This window comes from Bidens hawaiensis, unplaced genomic scaffold, assembly GCF_021521415.1.
Source record: "Bidens hawaiensis isolate Kalapana, Puna unplaced genomic scaffold, B.hawaiensis_p1.1 tig00000458_1, whole genome shotgun sequence".
Classification (NCBI taxonomy): Eukaryota; Viridiplantae; Streptophyta; class Magnoliopsida; order Asterales; family Asteraceae; genus Bidens; species Bidens hawaiensis.
The window spans coordinates 1110714-1131509 of record NW_027491030.1 but is presented as its reverse complement, the minus strand read 5'-3'; the positions used below and the strand labels follow the sequence as shown (position 1 = coordinate 1131509).

The 20796-nt window shown below is 40.3% G+C and overlaps 1 protein-coding gene across 1 annotated transcript; it reads right to left on the bottom strand.

Annotated features, from left to right (window-relative positions):
• Positions 1-15380: 15380 nt before the first annotated feature.
• Positions 15381-20439, bottom strand: LOC143627608 (CBL-interacting protein kinase 18-like). The gene is made up of 2 exons (XM_077097391.1): positions 20085-20439; positions 15381-17156 (listed from the first exon to the last, which is right to left on the bottom strand). The coding sequence occupies exon 2, from the start codon at positions 16813-16815 to the stop codon at positions 15535-15537; it is 1281 nt and encodes a 426-aa protein (XP_076953506.1). The 5' UTR covers positions 16816-17156; positions 20085-20439; the 3' UTR covers positions 15381-15534.
• Between the last annotated feature and the right edge of the window lie 357 nt (positions 20440-20796).

The following is a 20796-nucleotide window of genomic DNA, read 5'->3' as shown; positions in this document are numbered from 1 at the left end:
AAAAATATCACTTTGGTGAGTTTGGATTTATGAGTTATATCGTTATACTTTTGTTTAACACACGATTAAAACTGTTTTATAAAAAATGCATTATTGTATATGTTTTTTTAAATAATTAAAATTTGTATGCTAGCTTCATTATTTTTTTTTCTTATTGGTACATGAATCACACAACTGTGTTATTAACAGACACAAACACACACACATATATATATTAACTATAAACGAGTCATATTCATGTTTAATGTGTGTGTTAATCGTTTCGACTCCAATCTATTTAACATGATAAAACCTTTTTGCCAGCTCCAACTTTTCTCCTTTTATGCATAACTCATCAAAACATATTAAATAAACGCACATTTTGTGTTGTAATTCACCTCCTTTTGACTTTAAAATGACAAAATTATAAAAAATGAAAAATAGTGGGAACTAGGGAACATGCCATAGTGGATAATCCTATATATAATCTTGTGTTGTGCTATTTAAAATAATGATAATAAAGAATGGGAGTTTGGTTCATTTGATTTCAATTCCAATACCTTTTCAAGTTGCAATGGAATTATGGGGATCTGATTGTATTCTTTTTGGTGGGTAGTTTTGATAGTTTCAAATATCAAATGATGTGTATATATTTTTATATAGTATTATATGAATTTCTAGTTATTACTTTAATAATGTGTGGCCCAATATGTTTAAACTTTAGTTATATGTATTTGATGTGTATCTACATTCATTATAATTGGATAGAGATGTGAATATTATTAAATGTACCAAAAATATAAACATGGTTAAAAGTGGCTTCTATTTAATTAATTGTCAGCTAAAGTCAGTTTTCAATAATTAGAAATTATGCATTTGCTAACATGTTATATATTACTTTTGTTACATTATTTAGTATACACACAATAAGATCAGGACCCAATGAAAACCTTTTATCATAAGGAGTAATAATACTATATTATCCATATGGTGCTCCAGCTTTGTAGTTTCTACAACCCGTTCAGAGTTGAGTCATAGGATTGTTTTTATCTTTTATTAATGACATCGAGGATGGTTAGAAAATAGACATGTTAACATGAACACGCATACGTATAACAATTTTCCTTTTAATGATTTACAGGTAAACATGTTAACAATGAATTTAAGTGTATAATTAGAGGTTTAATTAACATACTTAACTAATAACACTTGGACCAAATGAAGTAAAACCATTTCCATATACTTTCAAAAAGTGTAATAGGAAAAACAATTGGTTTTTTAAGATGAAACATTATTTGGGATGAAACAAATTTAATATTGATGACTATCATAGGATGCTTTCTTGTACTTGTGAATGTAAACCTTTTGGTTGACCACCATCAAATAATTGGCAAGTTGAACTTGAGTAGATTAGTAATGCTTCATGAATGTTTGTTGTTTAGTCCCATGTCATGTTATAACAGGCAGTTTTGAGACTTTCCATAGAATATGTATACCTTTTCAACATACAAGGTTTAAAAATAATGGAGACGCTTTTGAACCATTTATTTATACTTACATTAAAGCTTGTTAAAACATTTACAAAGCTTAATTCATACAAATTGTCACATCGATTTCAAACTTTTCACAAAAATCACATTATTTATTTATTTTTATTCACATGACACCAAACCTCCACAAACTCCGTTAAAACTATTATTATATTTGTGTATCTATGTGTATATATGTGTGTGTGCGCGCACGCAAGAGAGAGAGAGAGAGAGAGAGAGAGAGATGGTGGGGCCACCGCCTTGTCCACTCCATCGTTTGCAGAAGCAAACCTCAACCCTCAAACCTTGCCCCATAGGCCACAACATGGCTCGTTTGCCTCTCATTTGTGCTCGTTTGTTACCTGCCACCTTGGACAAACGCATCAACAAACGTTAACGTTGTGAATGCTGTAAATAATAAATCAATTAGAACTTATAAATCATATTTTGATGATGATAGACATAATTCACATGTTATAAAAGTTTGCTAGTTATAACTACTCACATGTCACATAGTCATTCAATACTAAAGTTACTCAATCGAACAAAAGCATCAAGCCAAACAAGTGCTTTTCAAGTTCGAGCACAAGCTCGGCTTTATTATTTATCAACTTATATATTTTAATTATTATCATATATTTTAAGAAAAATCATAAAAGAGCATGAGCTCGTCTCAAGCTCGAGTGCAAAACTATAAACAAACCAAAGCTTGATTCGAGGTTGGCTCAAGCTTCGGGCGTGTAGCATGAAATCAATACATAGAAAGCTAAAGAGTTAAAACTTAAAAGTACACAAGGCTTGTTAATGCTCGACAAGCAAAACGATTTTCCCACACAAGGCTTAATCTCGGGCTTGATAATGCTCAGTTTGTGCATAGTCTTTGTGTTAGTTGTTTAAGACAATTAGAGTTTATATTGTTCTAGATGTCCATATTAGTCATTTTGTATTGATTAATCTGTATGCGTTTAGCTTCATCATCTTTGACAGAGACTTGGTGTATTTCTGGCTTATTGTCTCTCTTGGGCATAGGCGGATTCATTCATGCTTCAGGGGGAGGATAGACCCCATTGAAATTAGCTCATTAAGTTTAATATGTTAGTGAAATCCAAGAAAAAATTCAAATGCCCCCCAAAGACAAATTTAAGAATGCACCTTGGCCTTTAAAAAAAGCCCAAATGAGAAGCTCTAATTTATCTAACTCGTGTGTTTAGTTTAGTCTAACAAACTGGAAACGGAAAACATCAAATCAATTTCTTGTTTTTTTTAATTGAGTTGGCTATAATATCAACTCTTAAAGCAATAGTATGCATTAATTATTATTTTTCTGCATATATATTTTTTTATGCAGGGGTAAGTGAGTAACTGATGATGAGCATGTTTTTTTCTTTAAGTTGAATAGATTTATGCAATGTAGCTTTTAAAATCAAAACTTGCACAAGCGACCTGTTTTGACCCATTATACTCGACATGTTTTGGCCCGTTACAACCGAGCGTTTATATCGAACATATCATCCACCCCCCCAACTGGTGAAAGTTCCTGGATCCGCCACTGCTTTTGGGCTTCACTGTTTGAGAGATTTAGATTCTTTGATTCTTGATACAACTCTTGATTGGAAAAACACGAGATGACATAAAGTGGACTTGTTATGCTACTTGCTAACTAATTATTTCTAGCAAAGAAATTCATAAAAGTAAAGAGTTCTTTGAATTTGATATGAGCCTAAATGGGTTCATGTTAAGCTAAATTAAGCCAACATGCTAAATTCCACATCTAAATTTAAATGTTTAATGACATCTCATATGTTAATTTATAAGAAAGATAAAATAGATTTTAATAATTCAAAATGACCGATTGGTTGATAATAATTTAAACCGATAATATAATAAATGACACTCTAACTTATGCTTTCATGGTTAGGGTAATTCCACTTGAATAATCACCATATAGTTTTTCATCAGATATTGCTCACGTGTGTTTGGTCCCTCGGGAACCGATAACAGGAATGATTGTGAGCAATATGAGGAAACATATCTTCCTGTGAGCAAAATCAAGTGGAAATGTTTTTAACAACAAAAGTGAAAGTTAAGATTGTCACTAAATAAATTATACGTATAAATTCTTATCGGTCAATGAATCATAATTAGATTATTTATATCCATTTTTTTCTAAAAAAAAATAGTAGTTTTTGTGAACCAATAATGATATTACTTATATGTCATAGTCATAGTCAATTGATAGATGTATTTTGTTTAATGAAAACACAAAGTTAGTTTTATAGTTGAAGAAACTGTTTTAGACTCCCTACAAAGTTATTGATTCGAATTTAAGTTTACGGTGGAACTAGAGGGGGTATCAAATATCGTTATTCGAGTAGTTGAAATTAATACAAAAAAAGTTCTTATTGTCGCCCCTTCTTCACAACTATAAAACGTAGTTTTAAAAGATATTTTCGAGCTATTAATTGAGTTCACATTTCACATAAGTTTGACGAGCTCAAGGTCAAATCAACTGGTTTATAGTCTCTTGAACATTCTTAATAGTCACGACATAATGAGTACATAGTGGATTTTAAGTAAAGACCATTTTATTATCAACCATGGAGCAAACCAACTAGATGGACAACAAAACCCTATAAACTCATACTTTTGGTTAACTATGGTTTATTAATTGACCCTTTAGTGTCTTAGTAATCTAATAAAAACCTGAATTAGCCTAGACAAAAAAGAAAATTGTTCCATAATGATGGGCCAAACAATGTTATTACAATCAATAGACACCATTGGGTTGGGTCAACACTTCTCCTATGGTGGGATATGAATGGTTCTCAAGTAATGAAACCTCCTTTTCTTGCTTTTCAACATTGTATGTGTTAGAGAAAGCTATTTCTTTTGTCTTCTTCTTTTCAAGATGATAATGATGTTAAACTCTTTATTTAAAATCTCTTTATGTATTCGGACCCTAAATGTTGATTCGTAGTCAATGTTACAGTCATATCTACATCTACATCTATATGGATGGGTAACATACGTATTTCCGTCACTAAATGTATGAAAAGTATTTGAAACTCTCTTTTATGACGAAATACCCAAACGTATGTTATTTTTTGATAGATAGTTATTATAACTATATAGTTTGGGATATTTATCATATTAAGATGTGAAAGATGAGATATCTTTGAATATAAGAGTTGTTCCAATGGTGACAAGCCTTCACCACTTGTCCCAAAGGCAAAAACTTGGCATGAATCTTGTGAATATATTTGTACTTTCCAAATGCTTTTTCTATCTTTTATTTTCATGGGCCACGTTCCACACTTGTGAATGAGTTTATGAATAGAATGGTGTTGAGTGTAGAGTGGGGGTGTGGTGGGGTTGACAAAGCCTTCTTTTTTATTCTTTGTTGGTGTGTGAGAGGGCATAGCTTTTAAGAAAATTGAATGGCCTAACTTGGCCCACATCATGAATAATGGTAATGCAAATGGGAATCAATTAGTGACACAAAGGGTCCAAATTTAGGCATTGCTTCATAATGTGTGTCATAAGGGTTTTGGTTGATATATCTCAATCATATGCAATAAAGAGAGTTTGAACTTAAGATTAGGTTTAGATGCTTGACTACAATGTTAGAAAACAAATGAATGTTAGGTTAGAAAACGTAAGAATGTTAGGTTGTTGGTTCCATACGATGATTTGTCAATTTATGAAAACGCAATTCATATTTTCATACTAGGTTCTAACAATCAGTTTCTGAAGAGGTAGGTCCCAGCAGAGCCCAGTTGGACCCGCAAGACTCACCTTAAACAGGGACGTCTGCGCAGAGACCAACTGGATCCGCAGGACCAACCATGCTCAGAGAAGTGACGTCCTTACGCGCAGTATGCAAGCTGGTCCCGCAGGAAATGCCTCCCATGGTGAAGGACTCCGCCTGTTCCCGCAGCCTCGGATACAAGCCATGAGGGAAGGCCACCCGCGCAGCATGGCTACACGCACTAGGCACTTAACTCTCCCCAGTGTCACCTGAAGGAATGAGCAAAGGCGGGAGGGGGAAAACTCCCGCCTAAATGAGCCAGTCCGTATGATGGAGGATCTTTTGTGTGATACCTGACGAGGTACAGACAAAAGATCTGACCAAGAATGCGACAGCTCACTGACAGCAGCATGGCAGACAGCACGCCACAGCACTGTGACCAATAGCCGCCGCCTACCCACCAACTCCTGCCATACCACGTGCCTAGCCTGTAGTTGGCAGAAGAGGAAGAGTGCACGACACGCCTGCTCTGTGTCAGCCGCTACCTATCCACCACTCACAGGCAGGGCACGTGCATAGGTTACAGTTGGTAGCGTGTTGGGCCGGCTAAACCCCTTGGAAACCTACCTTCGGCTATAAATACCCCAATGGTATGATCATCTTATCTGATCATATATACCTGATATCTGCTCTAGCAATCTCTTAATATACTTTTATATTTAAAGAGCAATCTAGTCTGATTCTCACGCCGGAGGGTGGTCACAAGGAGGAACCCCCCCTTCTCAGTGACGATCTCACGGTGTCTGTTTTGCAGGTTATCAGAAGAACCATCTTCCAAGGGTCTAACCCCTCGTGGGAAACAGCTCTCTAACCCCCAGGTTACCAGTAATCTGTCGGGGTTCGACTGGTGTTTCTTCATTGGCGCCATCCGTGCATAAAGCTAGAACTACAATTTTCTCCAGTTTTTTCAAAACTTTCTACAAAAGATGGTTAGAGAAATTCCGGTAACCACAACCCCAGCTATTGGGGGAAATACCGGCAACACAGTTTTTACAAACACTACTCCGGCTACCGAAGCCGGAGCAAGTGAAGTAAATTTTACGAACACTACCCCACTTACTAAAGCAGGGGCAAGAGCAGTAAATGACCGCCTACTGGGATCCACCGATACCCAGTTTGAAAAACGAAGACTCCCCCGCCAGACTCTCGACGAAGTCAAGGCATGGGCGGAGGCACGACAAAAGGAATTCCAGGCTGAGTTGAACGAACGCTTGCGTTCCGTGCAACAGGCCGACGAATTCGAATACTGGGAGGATGACTCGGAGGAATCCGACTCCGACGCGAACCCTCGTCATAAGGCAAAAGGGAAGCGTAAAGAAACGGAAACCCAACCGAAAAGGCATTTTGGACAAGCTTTCAAACCAAAAAGCATAGATGGAAGTCCACGAGACTTCTCTAAAACGTTCAGACCAAACGTTACAAATGCAGGAACGTCCAAATTTGCAAGGGACATTGCTGAAGCAATTGCCCCGAAGAGTGCTAAACAAATGCCTAACATAGGCACATATGACGGCCTATCTGATCCAGACGATCATTTGAACAGGTTCATAGCGGGGGCAACCGTTAGCAATTGGACGGAACCCACGTGGTGTTACATGTTCCAAATGACGCTGGTGGGGGCTGCTAGGGCTTGGTTCGATCGTTTACCGGTTAACCACATTTACGACTGGGCAGACTTCCAGCAGAAGTTTAGCCAACACTTCAGCCAGCAGCGAAAGTATACCGAGGAGCAATGGACAATCCTCAAATGCACACGGGAAGAAGATGAATCTCTGCCAAACTTCATCACTCGCTTCAACTCAAAGAAGTTAAGTTTGGGCAATATCAGCGAGGATCTTGTTCGCGCAGCCTTCATCCAGGGCGCGCAGGACCCAGAGCTTATCCGCACCCTAACGGGTAAAGATGGAATGCCATCCACATGGGATGGCATCATGACAGCAGCCAAACGCTATGCGGAAACGGAGAAGCAACTGGGTAGAGACCTTCCGCAGAGCACAAACCTTTACACCCAGAGGACGAGAGAGGACAACGTCCTCACCGCCCGATTAAACAAAAAACGGAAGCAAGGCATTTGGCAGTCAAGGGTAAACTTTGACACCTCATCCGGCTTACAGCACCGATTGGGTGAAAGGGATAATGTAAAGCCGCACCGGAACTCCAGATGGACGCCACTTACCAAAAGCGTCACTGACATATTTGCTACTGAAGAACTCCCATGGCCAAAGCCTCCAGTAATCCGACATCGTCACGATGCTGATCGGAGCAAGTACTGTGACTATCACAGAACAAAAGGCCACAACACTGAAGAATGCATAGACGTAAAAGACATGGTCGAAACATTCGTCAGAGATGGGACGCTCGCGCACCTCGTGGCAAAATAAAAGCTAAGCAGGCAGGCAGGTGCGTGTGGAACCACGGCTGGGGTAAACACGAATAAAAAATCAGCTTCAATCGAGACTACATGCTGCGTAAAGAACGAGATCCCGAAACAGGTGCGTGTCGGCTCGATGGCACTCCTGTCCCAACATGGAAGGGAGTTCAATTACACAGTTTGCATGTAATCAATTCCAATTTGTAAAGAGAAGGCCAAGAGCCACTTCTAATGGAAATGATTCTCTTTAAGAATATCGAAGCTGATGATTTTACATTTATACTTTTCTGGACAATAATATGCCGGTTTTCACCGCATAATTACGTGAAGTCAGTGAATGGGAAGGCGGTCCTACCCGCACGAACCCAATAACGTGACAAACCTTCACGCAGGTCAGTTGAAGGGGAAAAAGTTCAGCACCCAAAAATGAAAGTGCCGGTCTATCCGCATGAATCATTAAGGAAACTGAATAATAACCTGTCAACAACCGCGCGTCGAACGGTTAAAACTATCCAACACTGGTGACGACATTCACATTACGTGAAGTCGTTGCGTGGGAAGGCGGTCTTACCCGCACGAACCCAATAACGTGGCAAACCTTCACGCAGGTCAGTTGAAGGAGTTCATCCCATTAAATGAAAGTGCCGGTCTATCCGCATGAATCATGAAAGGAAAATGAACACTAACCTATCGACAACCGCGCGTCGAACGGTTCAAAACAAAATTCTTAAAAAGGTAAGAAAACCTACACGCAGGTCAGGTATGGGTAAAGTTTTGCCATCCTAAGTGCAAGTGACGGTTCTACCCGCACAATCACGAAAGAGGAAGCAAAACTTCACACCTATTATAAACCACGTTCAAAGGTTAACTTATCCTCAAAAAGTAAGAAAAACCAGCACGCAGGTTAGATAAAAGTTAAAGTTTAGCCATCCTACCAAGTGCAAGTGACGGTTCTACCCGCACAATCACGAAGGAGGAAGCGAAACTTTAACCCACTATCAACCACGTTCAAAGGTTCTTATTCTAAACACTTGGAAAATTGCTATTTTAAACTAAGTATGCAAGTCATAAGTTTATAAAGCAAAGAATCCAATGAAAGGAATAACAATCGTATATTTCAATGATATATTACAACAGTGGCCGGGTAACTACCCGCCTAAAAGAAATCTATACAAAGCGAAGTCTATCTTAGCAGTGGGAAGGGACCTTCAGGATCAGGCTTCAGGGCCACCTCCGCTTGGACCAGCACCGTCAGAGCGCGGCTGCCCAAGGAAAGCCTTAAGGATGTTTAGCCCATCATCAGCAGCAGCAGCTTCGTTCACCTTCTCCACCACTGGATGCGGGAAGGCAGCGTACTGGTTCACAGCTTGGTCATAAGCAGCTTCAGTATTAACATTGAATAAAGGGAAGTTGGAGGGCGGAAAGCCTCTCTCAGCAAACCCTAGACCAAGCAGGAAGCCAGTCTTCTCCCCATCCTCATGAGAAGCGTTGAGGGCTGTGCTCATCGCATCGTCATAAGAGGTCTCTGAAAGGACCCGACGCACAACCTACAAAAGAATACAAGTTAGAACATTTTCTAATTACGAGCGGAAAGCGTAAAGAAAAAGATAAAGATACCTGAGGCAACGCTTCTCGAAGCAGCCATTGGAGGGTAGCTTGACTTTCTTTGTAAGCACGTTCGGCTCCGCTCTTATCAAGGTTGGCAAGTTGAACTTCCTTGGCGGCAGCCTCTTCGACGCTTTTGAGTTTCCTTTCAGTGCGGTCAAGCACCCCCCTCTGGTCAAGGATCTCCTGCAGCTTCTTGGCATCTTCCATTGCCAAGGCGTCATGAGCATGCTGAAGAGCCTTTAATTTGCATTTAAGCTGCTCATTCTCTTCGCGAAGCGGCTCAGTAACAGCTTCAGCCTTGGCAGCCCTCTCAGTTGAGTTTCGCGCAGTCTCCTTGGCCAGCCGAAGCTGTTCATTCACAGCTTGGGCAGCCTTGGAGCGGGCCTCGAGTCGCGCCTGGACTTCAACCTCGAGGGCCTTGAATGCCTTCTCCTTCTCGGCTGCGGCAGCGGCCAACTGCCGGTTCTCCTCCCGAAGAGCCCGCGCTTCAGATACATCTTTGGCGCGAGCTGCTTTTAACTTGTCGTTTTCACGACAAAGCAGCTCGACGCGGGGCTGCGTCCGGGCCTGGAGAACCCGAAGCTCATTGGTTAGCCTACCCTCTTGGTAGCTAGCCATGGCTTCCCCCAACGCACCATGAGGAGCAGCGTGGCGAGCCCAGTCCACGCACTCCACAGGGGTACGAAGGGTTGTTCCTCGGCGTATGTTCCATCTTGGAACATACACTTCATTGGAATCCGACACTGCAAAAGAAACAAAGGCAGTTAGGAAAAGATGATAAAAATATACAAAGGAAAAAGAACCCTACGTACCTGTAGGGTCAATAACAGGCCGATAGCCGCCAAACCCATCACCTGAACCTAAAGGAAATCCATCCAACAGGTCAGGTAGACGGGAAGGTGGCATAGATCGGCGGGAACCCCGGCGCGTACCTGATGGTCCGGCCATCGGTGCCGGTGGCGCAGGTATAGTGGCAGCCGCTGTGGTAGCCATTGTTGACGCCACCTCCTCAGCAACAGTAACCGCCGGCTCCGTGAAAGATGCTGTAAAAATTGCACTCACGGCCGGCGGAGACAACTTCTCAGCTGGAACAGCCTCAGGAAGGCTGGAACCAGCGGAAGCAGGCACAGACGCCTGGGTCGACGCCTCGGGAAGGCTGACCGAGCCTTCCCTCATTGGCGGGGGAATACTTGCTCCAACTCCACCCTGGAATGCGTCAACATCCACACCTGCACAAGCAAAAGTGTTAGAAAAATTTATTTGAAACAAATCTAGACAAGAATTATGGGGGCACTTACGGGGTTTCTTGAGCTTGAACGTACGGACGAGCGGGGGCGAACCCGATGGAGCCGGCCTCTTGACACCGGTAACCGTCGTCGTCGCTGCCTCCCCGGAGGTAACAGCTACAGCCTCCGGAGCGGTGGTCTCCTCACCACCGGGCTCCCCCGCCACCTCTGCACTATCTGACTCCGAGTCAGATAGGACTACCGGGTCGGCCGTAGAGGCCACCTTCTCCTTGCCTTTCCCGACGGCAGCCTTTTTCTTCCGCACCAGTGGAGGACCTTCTGCGGATTCCTCAGAAGAAGAAATGTCAACTCTAGCAGCAGGCACAGCATTGAGAGGTTCAGGGTAGAAGATAGGCTTACCTGGCCGTCGGTGGCTCAGGATCTCTTGGCCTGGCGGGTAAACCTCCACGAACCGACCCGCGGTCTGCTCTAAGATGGGCAACTCGTTCTCGTCCAGAGCACGAGTACCCATCCGCGCGGGACCATCTTCCTCCCGCGGGTTCAGGAGCGACTGAAGATCGTTCCCCTCTGAAATCAACAAGAAAGTTAGAAAAAATCGAAGTCAGCAAAATGAAACAAGACGTACCATAAGGGACAGAGTTCGAACCATATTCAAGGACGATCGGAACCTTATCCGCATTCGCCGCCTTCCACACCCGGCTCATCCCCAGCATCACCATCGCCGACTCCGGAAAACGGAAAACCGGGGACTGGACCCGGGATATCTTCGAGAACCATTCCGCCTCCTCGTAGTTGAGGGCGGGAAGGTTCGGAAGCGCCTGGCCATTCTTGAACTTCATGGCGATGGGGATGGCGCGAGCGGATATGAAGAAGAACTCTCTTCTCCACGAGCGAAGACTCCGCTCGGTGGTACAAATCTTTAAACCCTTGATACGGGTTGTAAGAGTGTACCACCCCTGGATGCACCTCCAAGTGTAGAAGGTCATCAGACGGTCAACGAGGGGCTCAAGGCCCAGTATCCGGCACACCCACTCAAAGTGCCGGACCTTGGCAATGGCCATGGGGTGCACCTCTGTCAGGTGCACACCGTGCCTCTCCAGAACACGGTACACAAACTTTGTCAACGGAAACCTAAGGTTTCCGTAGACAAAGAATGCAGCATAAACCCCGATCTTGCCACTAGGGGCATCGTACACAGTATGGTGGGGTTCAGGAAACTCAGGCTCGAGAGACTCGAGCATGAACTTCCTGACGATATACTGGTACAGATCGACAGGAAGAGAGCACTGGCATTCGCCAGCAGTCTTCTGGTCATCAGCATCATGAGAAGGCATGGTGGAAGAAAGATGAAAAGAGATTTCAGGGTAATGCTTTACTGAACAGAAAAATTCGCCGGAAATTACTTAAGAAGAAGAGATGAAAGTGAAAAGTGTGAATTGCAAATAACCCTCTCCCCCTTTATATACTAATCGCAATTAATGCGGTGAATTTAATGCGAAGGAGAGAGAATTCGAAGGTGCAATGAAACTATGACACGTGGCAAAAAGCAGACTGGCAACAGCTGTTGACAGGACGTGTGCCAGTAATTTCGCGGCCACGCGCCCGAAAAATCGCGCCCACGCGCCTGAAAAAGCGTCTGGAATGACCATATAATGTCACGTCACCATAACTTCCTGCACGTCCTGACACAGTCAGAAGAAACCGTCGCGCGACGTTTCAGAGGTTTGGACTGTTCCTATCTTTCCACCAACCTTTCGAATTTCAAAATTCAAAATTTAAAAAGAAGCGGGAAAATACCCCCTTACCTTGGCGAACAAGTAACCATAAGACGGATGCGGGTACAGTGTTAAGGCAAAACCCTTCACATACCTAGCACCCGCAGGGAATTGAAGCCAAGAAAACCTTGGCGAACAAGTAACCATAAGACGGATGCGGGTACAGTGTAAAGGCAAAACCCTTCACATACCTAGCACCCGCAGGGAATTGAAGCCAAGAAAACCTTGGCGAACAAGTAACCATAAGACGGATGCGGGTACAGTGTTAAGGCAAAACCCTTCACATACCTAGCACCCGCAGGGAATTGAAGCCAAGTACCTCGGCAACCAAGTAACTATAAGACAGGTGCGGGTACAGTGTAAAGGCAAAACCCTTCACATACCTAGCACCCGCAGGGAATTGACGCCAGGAATACCTTGGAAGTAACCGTAAGACGAGCGCAGGTACAGTGTTAAGGCAAAACCCTTCACATACCTAGCGCTCCGCTGGGAATTGAAACCAAGAAGGATCTTCTGGGCAATGCTTGCGGAAAAGGAAATAACATCCCCGCATAGCGGGAACGTCGAGAACTACGTTGTTTGAAGCTCCAGGATGGAATTGGTGGTTTTAACATAATTGATCACTATGTTCAAAACTACCAAAACCTCATGGAGAATCCACACAACTGGGACTCAATGCTCCTGACTTGCGAGGAGATTACAGACCTACCCGCATCATACCCAAAGACCAAGCAGGAAACTCGGGCATTTCTGCAAGTGACAAGGACTTCCCATGGAAAACCTTACAAAACCCTTTTCAAAACCCTTTTAAGTCCAAAAGTTCACCTCACTTTATTAAACACGCATGAGAAGAACATTGGACTGGGGGGACTTGAAGAGGTAGGTCCCAGCAGAGCCCAGTTGGACCCGCAAGACTCACCTTAAACAGGGACGTCTGCGCAGAGACCAACTGGATCCGCAGGACCAACCATGCTCAGAGAAGTGACGTCCTTACGCGCAGTATGCAAGCTGGTCCCGCAGGAAATGCCTCCCATGGTGGACTCCGCCTGTTCCCGCAGCCTCGGATACAAGCCATGAGGGAAGGCCACCCGCGCAGCATGGCTACACGCACTAGGCACTTAACTCTCCCCAGTGTCACCTGAAGGAATGAGCAAAGGCGGGAGGGGGAAAACTCCCGCCTAAATGAGCCAGTCCGTATGATGGAGGATCTTTTGTGTGATACCTGACGAGGTACAGACAAAAGATCTGACCAAGAATGCGACAGCTCACTGACAGCAGCATGGCAGACAGCACGCCACAGCACTGTGACCAATAGCCGCCGCCTACCCACCAACTCCTGCCATACCACGTGCCTAGCCTGTAGTTGGCAGAAGAGGAAGAGTGCACGACACGCCTGCTCTGTGTCAGCCGCTACCTATCCACCACTCACAGGCAGGGCACGTGCATAGGTTACAGTTGGTAGCGTGTTGGGCCGGCTAAACCCCTTGGAAACCTACCTTCGGCTATAAATACCCCAATGGTATGATCATCTTATCTTATCATATATACCTGATATCTGCTCTAGCAATCTCTTAATATACTTTTATATTTAAAGAGCAATCTAGTCTGATTCTCACGCCGGAGGGTGGTCACAAGGAGGAACCCCCCCTTCTCAGTGACGAGCTCACGGTGTCTGTTTTGCAGGTTATCAGAAGAACCATCTTCCAAGGGTCTAACCCCTCGTGGGAAACAGCTCTCCAACCCCCAGGTTACCAGTAATCTGTCGGGGTTCGACTGGTGTTTCTTCAGTTTCACAAACCAACTTGCATTACACCACTTGCAATATACCACAAAACTAGTAAATTGCGACCAAGGAAGGTACATATCAAGTTTTAAGGTAAACGATACCTAAGGAAAAATTCCTAGAAAAACAGTAAAATTATTTAAACAAAACAGGAACAAAATCACACCAGACAAGAAACGGCACACTCAATTCAGTTTTGGAGAGATTTTTGGATTTTAAAGTGACATTGGTCCTCTAGGACGAAAACTATATAGTTATTTTACCTATGATGAAGCAAAGTCTTTTAGATCGGTTATATTTGATGTTTAATAGTTTTGATAATTTTTTTTAAAACTGTGAATCGTAAACCCTAATCTCAATTCAGTCTGTTTTACAAACACCATTTCACCCACCTTTACTCGTTGCTTGCTCTAACTTGAATTCAAACCACTTCCATCACTAATATGACGAGTTTTAACGATGAAACCATGTTTGAATAACAATATTAACAAGCAAGTAGACATAAAACCGTATATATTTACGATCATTTTCAGCCATAAGAGAGGAAGATGCATTGAAGTAAAATGTAACATGTACACTTTGCATATTATGCATCTTTATTTGTTCAAAGTTAATAGAAAGGACAGTGACATTTGCAAGCAGCTTTGTTCTATTCTCACACCCCAAAAGAAAACAATTAAGCATCCTCTTTGCTCTAGCCCCTTTATTCAATTGCATCTGCTTGCCTGCAACTTACTGTGTTCAACTCTAGGCATCTTACAGACACTTGTTCTTTCAAGATAAGGTGACACTCACCTAATAACATATAACTATCGTTGCATAATGTACAACTTTAAAAGCAATGATCAATTATATCTTTTATATTTATACCAACTGCATACATCAGAAAAGAATCTGTCTCAATCATCCTTTTTCTTCTATCCATTTGGCATATAATGTGCTATGCTATGTAAGGCTTCAATTATTGACATGATCAAGAGCTCAACACGTTTAATTATACACGTCGTGATCACTCTGAACTATTTAACACCTTTTATAAAAAAGAGCGATGCATGAACCCAATTTAGAAATGGAATAACCCACCTACACGTTTACAACTCATTTCCCACCAGCTGTTAGTCGTATTCAGGCTACACGCAAGTGTATATTGGTTAGGGATGATCTTATTGACACAAAATTAATATATTGATTTTGGCTTATCAATTTGTTATTCTACACCATATTAGAAAGAATATCAAGTCAAAACAAACCAAAAACAGATAATCATAGATCATGAGACATTTAACACAAACATAAGCTTCCTAGAAAGATGTCCATAATACAAATTTGAGATAATCCTTAGATTAAAATGACAAATGATAAAATAATACAAAAGCAACAAGAAATCTAGAAAATGCTTGAAATCAATAAAGAAAAATGGTTTCCCAGAGTTGGTTACTCACCATGCCATGCCCAAACAAGTTCTTCGAGAGCCGGTTTAATGCCTTGGTTAAACAATTTACGATATTCAAATGCATCACCAGATGATTTCTTCAACTCTACCAAATGAAAAGATGAGGTGATTTCAAATATTTCAACATCTATTAGCAACGGCCCATTTTGACTTTCACTCGGTTTCTTGAATTTTAGCATTCCACCCTTTTTCATGCTTACTTCCATCTTTAAACTAGTAGCAATTTGTTCCAATTTGGATATAATATCAGATGAAGATTTTATGGAAGTAAATTTGACTTCTTCCCTTTGACCATTATCAACAAACAAACCGGATAAATCGAATCCGGATGATAGAGAGATAATATCAAAAGCATTAAAGCTAGTAACTTCGGTGAAATCAGCTTTTTTGGGCTCAAAAAATGGTTTTGGATCAGGGTTAACATTAACAAAATCATCAACCTGTTTATTGTTTAAGCCTTTCTTAAACCAAGAATTTTCCATAATCTTTTTTATGGAAATCCGGGTCTTTGGGTTCGGATCAAGAATTCGTTTTAACAGCCTTCGAACCTCAGGTGGAAGCGAATGAGGACACTTATACTCGGCCTTGCTTATCTTTTTATACATTTGCATAATATTTGAGTCGTTAAACGGAAGTTGACCGGTCAACAAAACAAACAAGATGACCCCGCAAGACCAAATGTCAGCTTTAGCACCATCATAACCCCGTCTACAGATCACCTCAGGTGCCACATAAGCAGGAGTGCCACATGTCGTATGAAGCAATCCATCTAACCGCGTGCAACCCGCGTGAGCACTTAACCCGAAATCAGTCACTTTTAAGCTTCCATACTCGTCTAGCAACAAGTTTTCGGGTTTCAAATCGCGATGGTAAACACCGCGTGTGTGACAGAAGTCAACCGCACATATCAACTGTTGAAAATATTTTCTAGCAACATCTTCTTTTAGCCTCCCTTTTGACACCTTGTCAAAAAGCTCACCGCCTTTTGCATATTCCATTGCGAAATATATTTTGTTTTTTGTGGCCATGACTTCATAAAGTTGGATGATGTTTGGGTGTTTGACCATACTCATAACAGATATTTCTCTTTTGGTTTGGTCAATTAGTCCAACTTTCAGAACCTTCTCTTTATCAATCACTTTAATCGCGATACTTTCACTTGATTTCACGTCTCGTCCGTGATACACTTTAGCAAAATTACCTTGACCAAGCATTTTCCCGAATTCATACTTTTGCATCAACACATTTCCCATATTCTCCATTATTTTTAAACTAAAAAGTAAAGTACAACAAACTAATCTTATTTCCTGCTAGTATTCCTAGTTTATATATATACCCCACAAGCAGGAATATTACTTAAACTGGAGAACTAACCGTCCTCAACGAGCTCGTGCTTTAGCACGACAGGAGAACCAGAAATTGCAGATTCAGAGTACATTTGCACATGATTATTAAACGTGTTTTGATGATTGAATCCAACTTCATCAAGGAGAACAAGTTGATCATATGGGATTGCAATTATGCATGCTTTAGTGAAGAAATTACCAACGTTTGAACCCATCATTCCGCATTCCCAGGTGGTTGACAGTTGATATGTGAATCTCTGAAGGAAATAAAAAAAATTGAGTTAATACTTAATATCATGATAATGATTTGTAAATGCATCAAATACAAAGACAGGTTATGCACAATAGAAATAGGAATTGAATTTGTTCTAATCACAGTTAGTATTTCTAGTTATAATATCCAATGCAGTATGCAAATATTAAAATACACTAATACAAAATTTTGTAACAAGTTCAGACTTCAGCGTATCCACCAAATTGCTACATAATGGTTCTACACAAAGTAATTTGGAAATATTCACATTTCAAACCATTTTGGTGTGTGTTGGTTGAAGGCTCTTCACACCAAAATTTACATCATTTGTATGCTTTAATGAATACAATGAACCAACCAATCAGATACAATCTTGAGTCTCGACTATAAAATACTATTCATTTAAGAAGAAAATATACATGAATATAAGAGAGAAGAAACATTTGGATCACCAGTAATCTAGAATAAAAGCTAGAACATTAAAACCTGGAGGTAAGCTATGCAAAAAGTGAATAACAAACTCTTCAAATTTCATTGTATCAATTATCTATTTACTTATTTCAATTCCAAAGGCCAAAGTTGAGCACCAACTACAGTTTCAGCTTGAACCTTCCTTAAAACTTAAAAGATTACAACAGAACTACCCATGATAAGCATGTACGTTAAATTTGTCAAATGCTTATCATCTTGCATACTCTTATTTCCCATATTCCCACAACTACTTGCTAGTTGCCTAATTATATAGCTATTTGCTGCTTGAGTTCTGAAACAAAAATAAGCCATTTTTATAGTGTGTGCAATTGCTTATCCAAACTGCTTATCTACTTATTTGGTACTGAAGCAAGAAGTTTTTGCCTAAGCAATTTCAAGTTCCTTATTCTAACTTGCTTCACCTCAGTGGATCCTCAAAATCTCAAGAGCGAAATCAAGGATCAGATGCATAATTCATCTAGAAGCACAAATCATATTAAACATTGCACAGAACCAAACTTCATCACAGCTCACATGATCCAAAAATGGACTTCACAGATACTATCTATGTTGTCAAAAGCCCTTCAGGCATCTAGGCCCTCAGGCAAGGTGGGGCGCAGGAAAAGCTATCCAGAAATTATGGGAATTCACACAATTGATTAAATTACATCCATGTGTAAGCATCTAAACGTGTAAGCATAAACCTATTTCTAGTTCAACTGAATCAATTTCGCAACTACAACCACTTCCTATCCATAAATCTAACAATTAACCACTCAATTCATTCAACACTGCTGTTCAAACTCCATTAAACGGTAAAACGCCTAAAACTCAACCTAGGGTTCACAAATTACGAACAAATCAACATAAAATCGGGAAAAAAAAATAATTCACAAAAATTCGGGGGAAAAAGAAATAAACTATACGCATAAGCGTATTTCTGGTTCAATAAAGTAAATCGCTCTCACGAACACTGTTTAGATGCAAAATTGAACCGAATTCCTAACTACAAACACTTCCTATCTATAAATTTAACAATCCACTCAATTCATCCAAAAAAAACTGTTCAAACGCCTAAAACTCAACCTAGGGTTCATAAATTAGTTCATACTACAAATTACTCTCACGAACACTATTTTGATGCAAAGCTGAATCAAATTCCTAACTACAAACACTTCCTGTCTGTAAATCCAACAATTAACCACTCAATTCATCAAAAAACAGTCTACAAACTCCATTAAACACCTAATCTCAACCTAGGGTTCACAAATTAGTTCGATACGCTGAATTGCTCTCACAAACACTATTTCAATGCAAAACTGATATGATATATTGGTCATATTGTTGTAGCAACTGAAATCTTTTTTATTAAAAAAATTTCTAATTTAAGTTGTCAATCGAAATCAAAAAGAAAGGGTATGGATAAATGGAAGGATGAGAGAAAGAATTTCTCCACTACAAACACTTCCTATCCATAAATCTACTAATTAATTATTAACCACTCAATTCATTCAAATACATTGTTCAAACTCCATCAAACGCCTAAAACGAATTTGATATGGTGTCCCGCTCTCAGGAACTCTATTTAGATGTAAAACTGAATCAATTATCAACTACAAACACTTCATATCTATAAATCATAAATCTCAACCTAGGGTTCACAAATTCTATCAACACAGCAAAATTCACATAAAATTCAAAATAACACGATCGAAGCACCTTTTAGAAGCATAACTGAATCAATTTCGCAACTATAAACACTTTCTATCCATAAATCTAGCAATTAACCACTGAATTCATCCAAAAACAGTCTTCAAACTCCATCAAACACCTAAAACTCAACCTACGGTCCACAAATTAGCTCTATACGATGAATTACCCTCACGAACACTATTTTTATGCAAAACTGAATCAAATTCCTAACTACAAACACTTCCTATCTGTAAATCCAACAATTAACCACTCAATTCATCCAAAAACAGTCTTCAAACTCCATTAAACTCATAAATCTCAACCTAGGGTTCACAAATTCTTACAACACAGCAAAATTCATATAAAATTCAAAATAACACGATCGAAGCACTGTTTAGATGCAAAACTGAATCAATTATCAACTACAAACACTTCCTATCTATAAATCTAGCAATTAACCACTCAATTCATCCAAAAACAGTCTTCAAACTCCATTAAACACCTAAACCTCAACCTAAGGTTCAGAAATTAGCTCGATACTACAAATTACTCTCACGAACACTACTTAGATGCAAAATTGAATCGAATACCATCCATAAATTGAGCAATTAACCACTGAATTCATTCAAAAACACTGTTCAAACTCCATCAAACACCTAAAACTCAACCTAGGGTTCACAAATTCTAACAACACAACATAAATCAACAAAATAATCACAAAATGATCAACAAAATATTCAATAAAAATTCGATCGAAAGAAGCCGTTACCTCTTTGAAGCTCAGATTCAGATGCAAAATACAAGATCAGATCGAGAGACTGCGAACGTATTTCAACTGCGAGATCCGTATATATATATATATATATATAAATGAAAATATGGGGAAAGATCTGCTACAACACAATACTGGTGGATTTTGTTGTTTTGTAGACACGTGGCGGGATGGGATAGGACGGATAGAGACGGAAGATGATGATTAGTGCAGGTGTAGGGTAATAGGGTGGGGGTGGAGCAGAGTAATTTGACCCGTAATATTCGATGGCATCATAACTACCACAAACATGCTAGTAGTTGATTAGGTGGCGCCTCCATTATTGAATTTATTATTATTATTATTATTATTTTTAAACGGCACGTGACTCAGTTTGGCAAGTAGAATGAAAATGAGTGTACAGTTGTGTTTTAACTTTTATGGAAGAAACTAATTGGTTTATGGGAAAATTTTAAATTTGTTGATTGGTGTTTTGTGAAAAGCGAAAAAGTTACAATTATTGGGTTTGGTTTTAAAAATGGAAAATAATTCATTTTTCCTCTTAAATAAATCACAGGTAACAATTATGTTTTTATAAAAAAGCTAGAAATGAGATGGTGTTTAAGAATGTTAACTTATTGTTTAAAAGAAATGAGCTGGTAATTCGTTTGTTGGTTTTTTTGAGTTTAGGTAGGGTTAGATTAGGCAATGTATTGGTGGTTTGAGACAT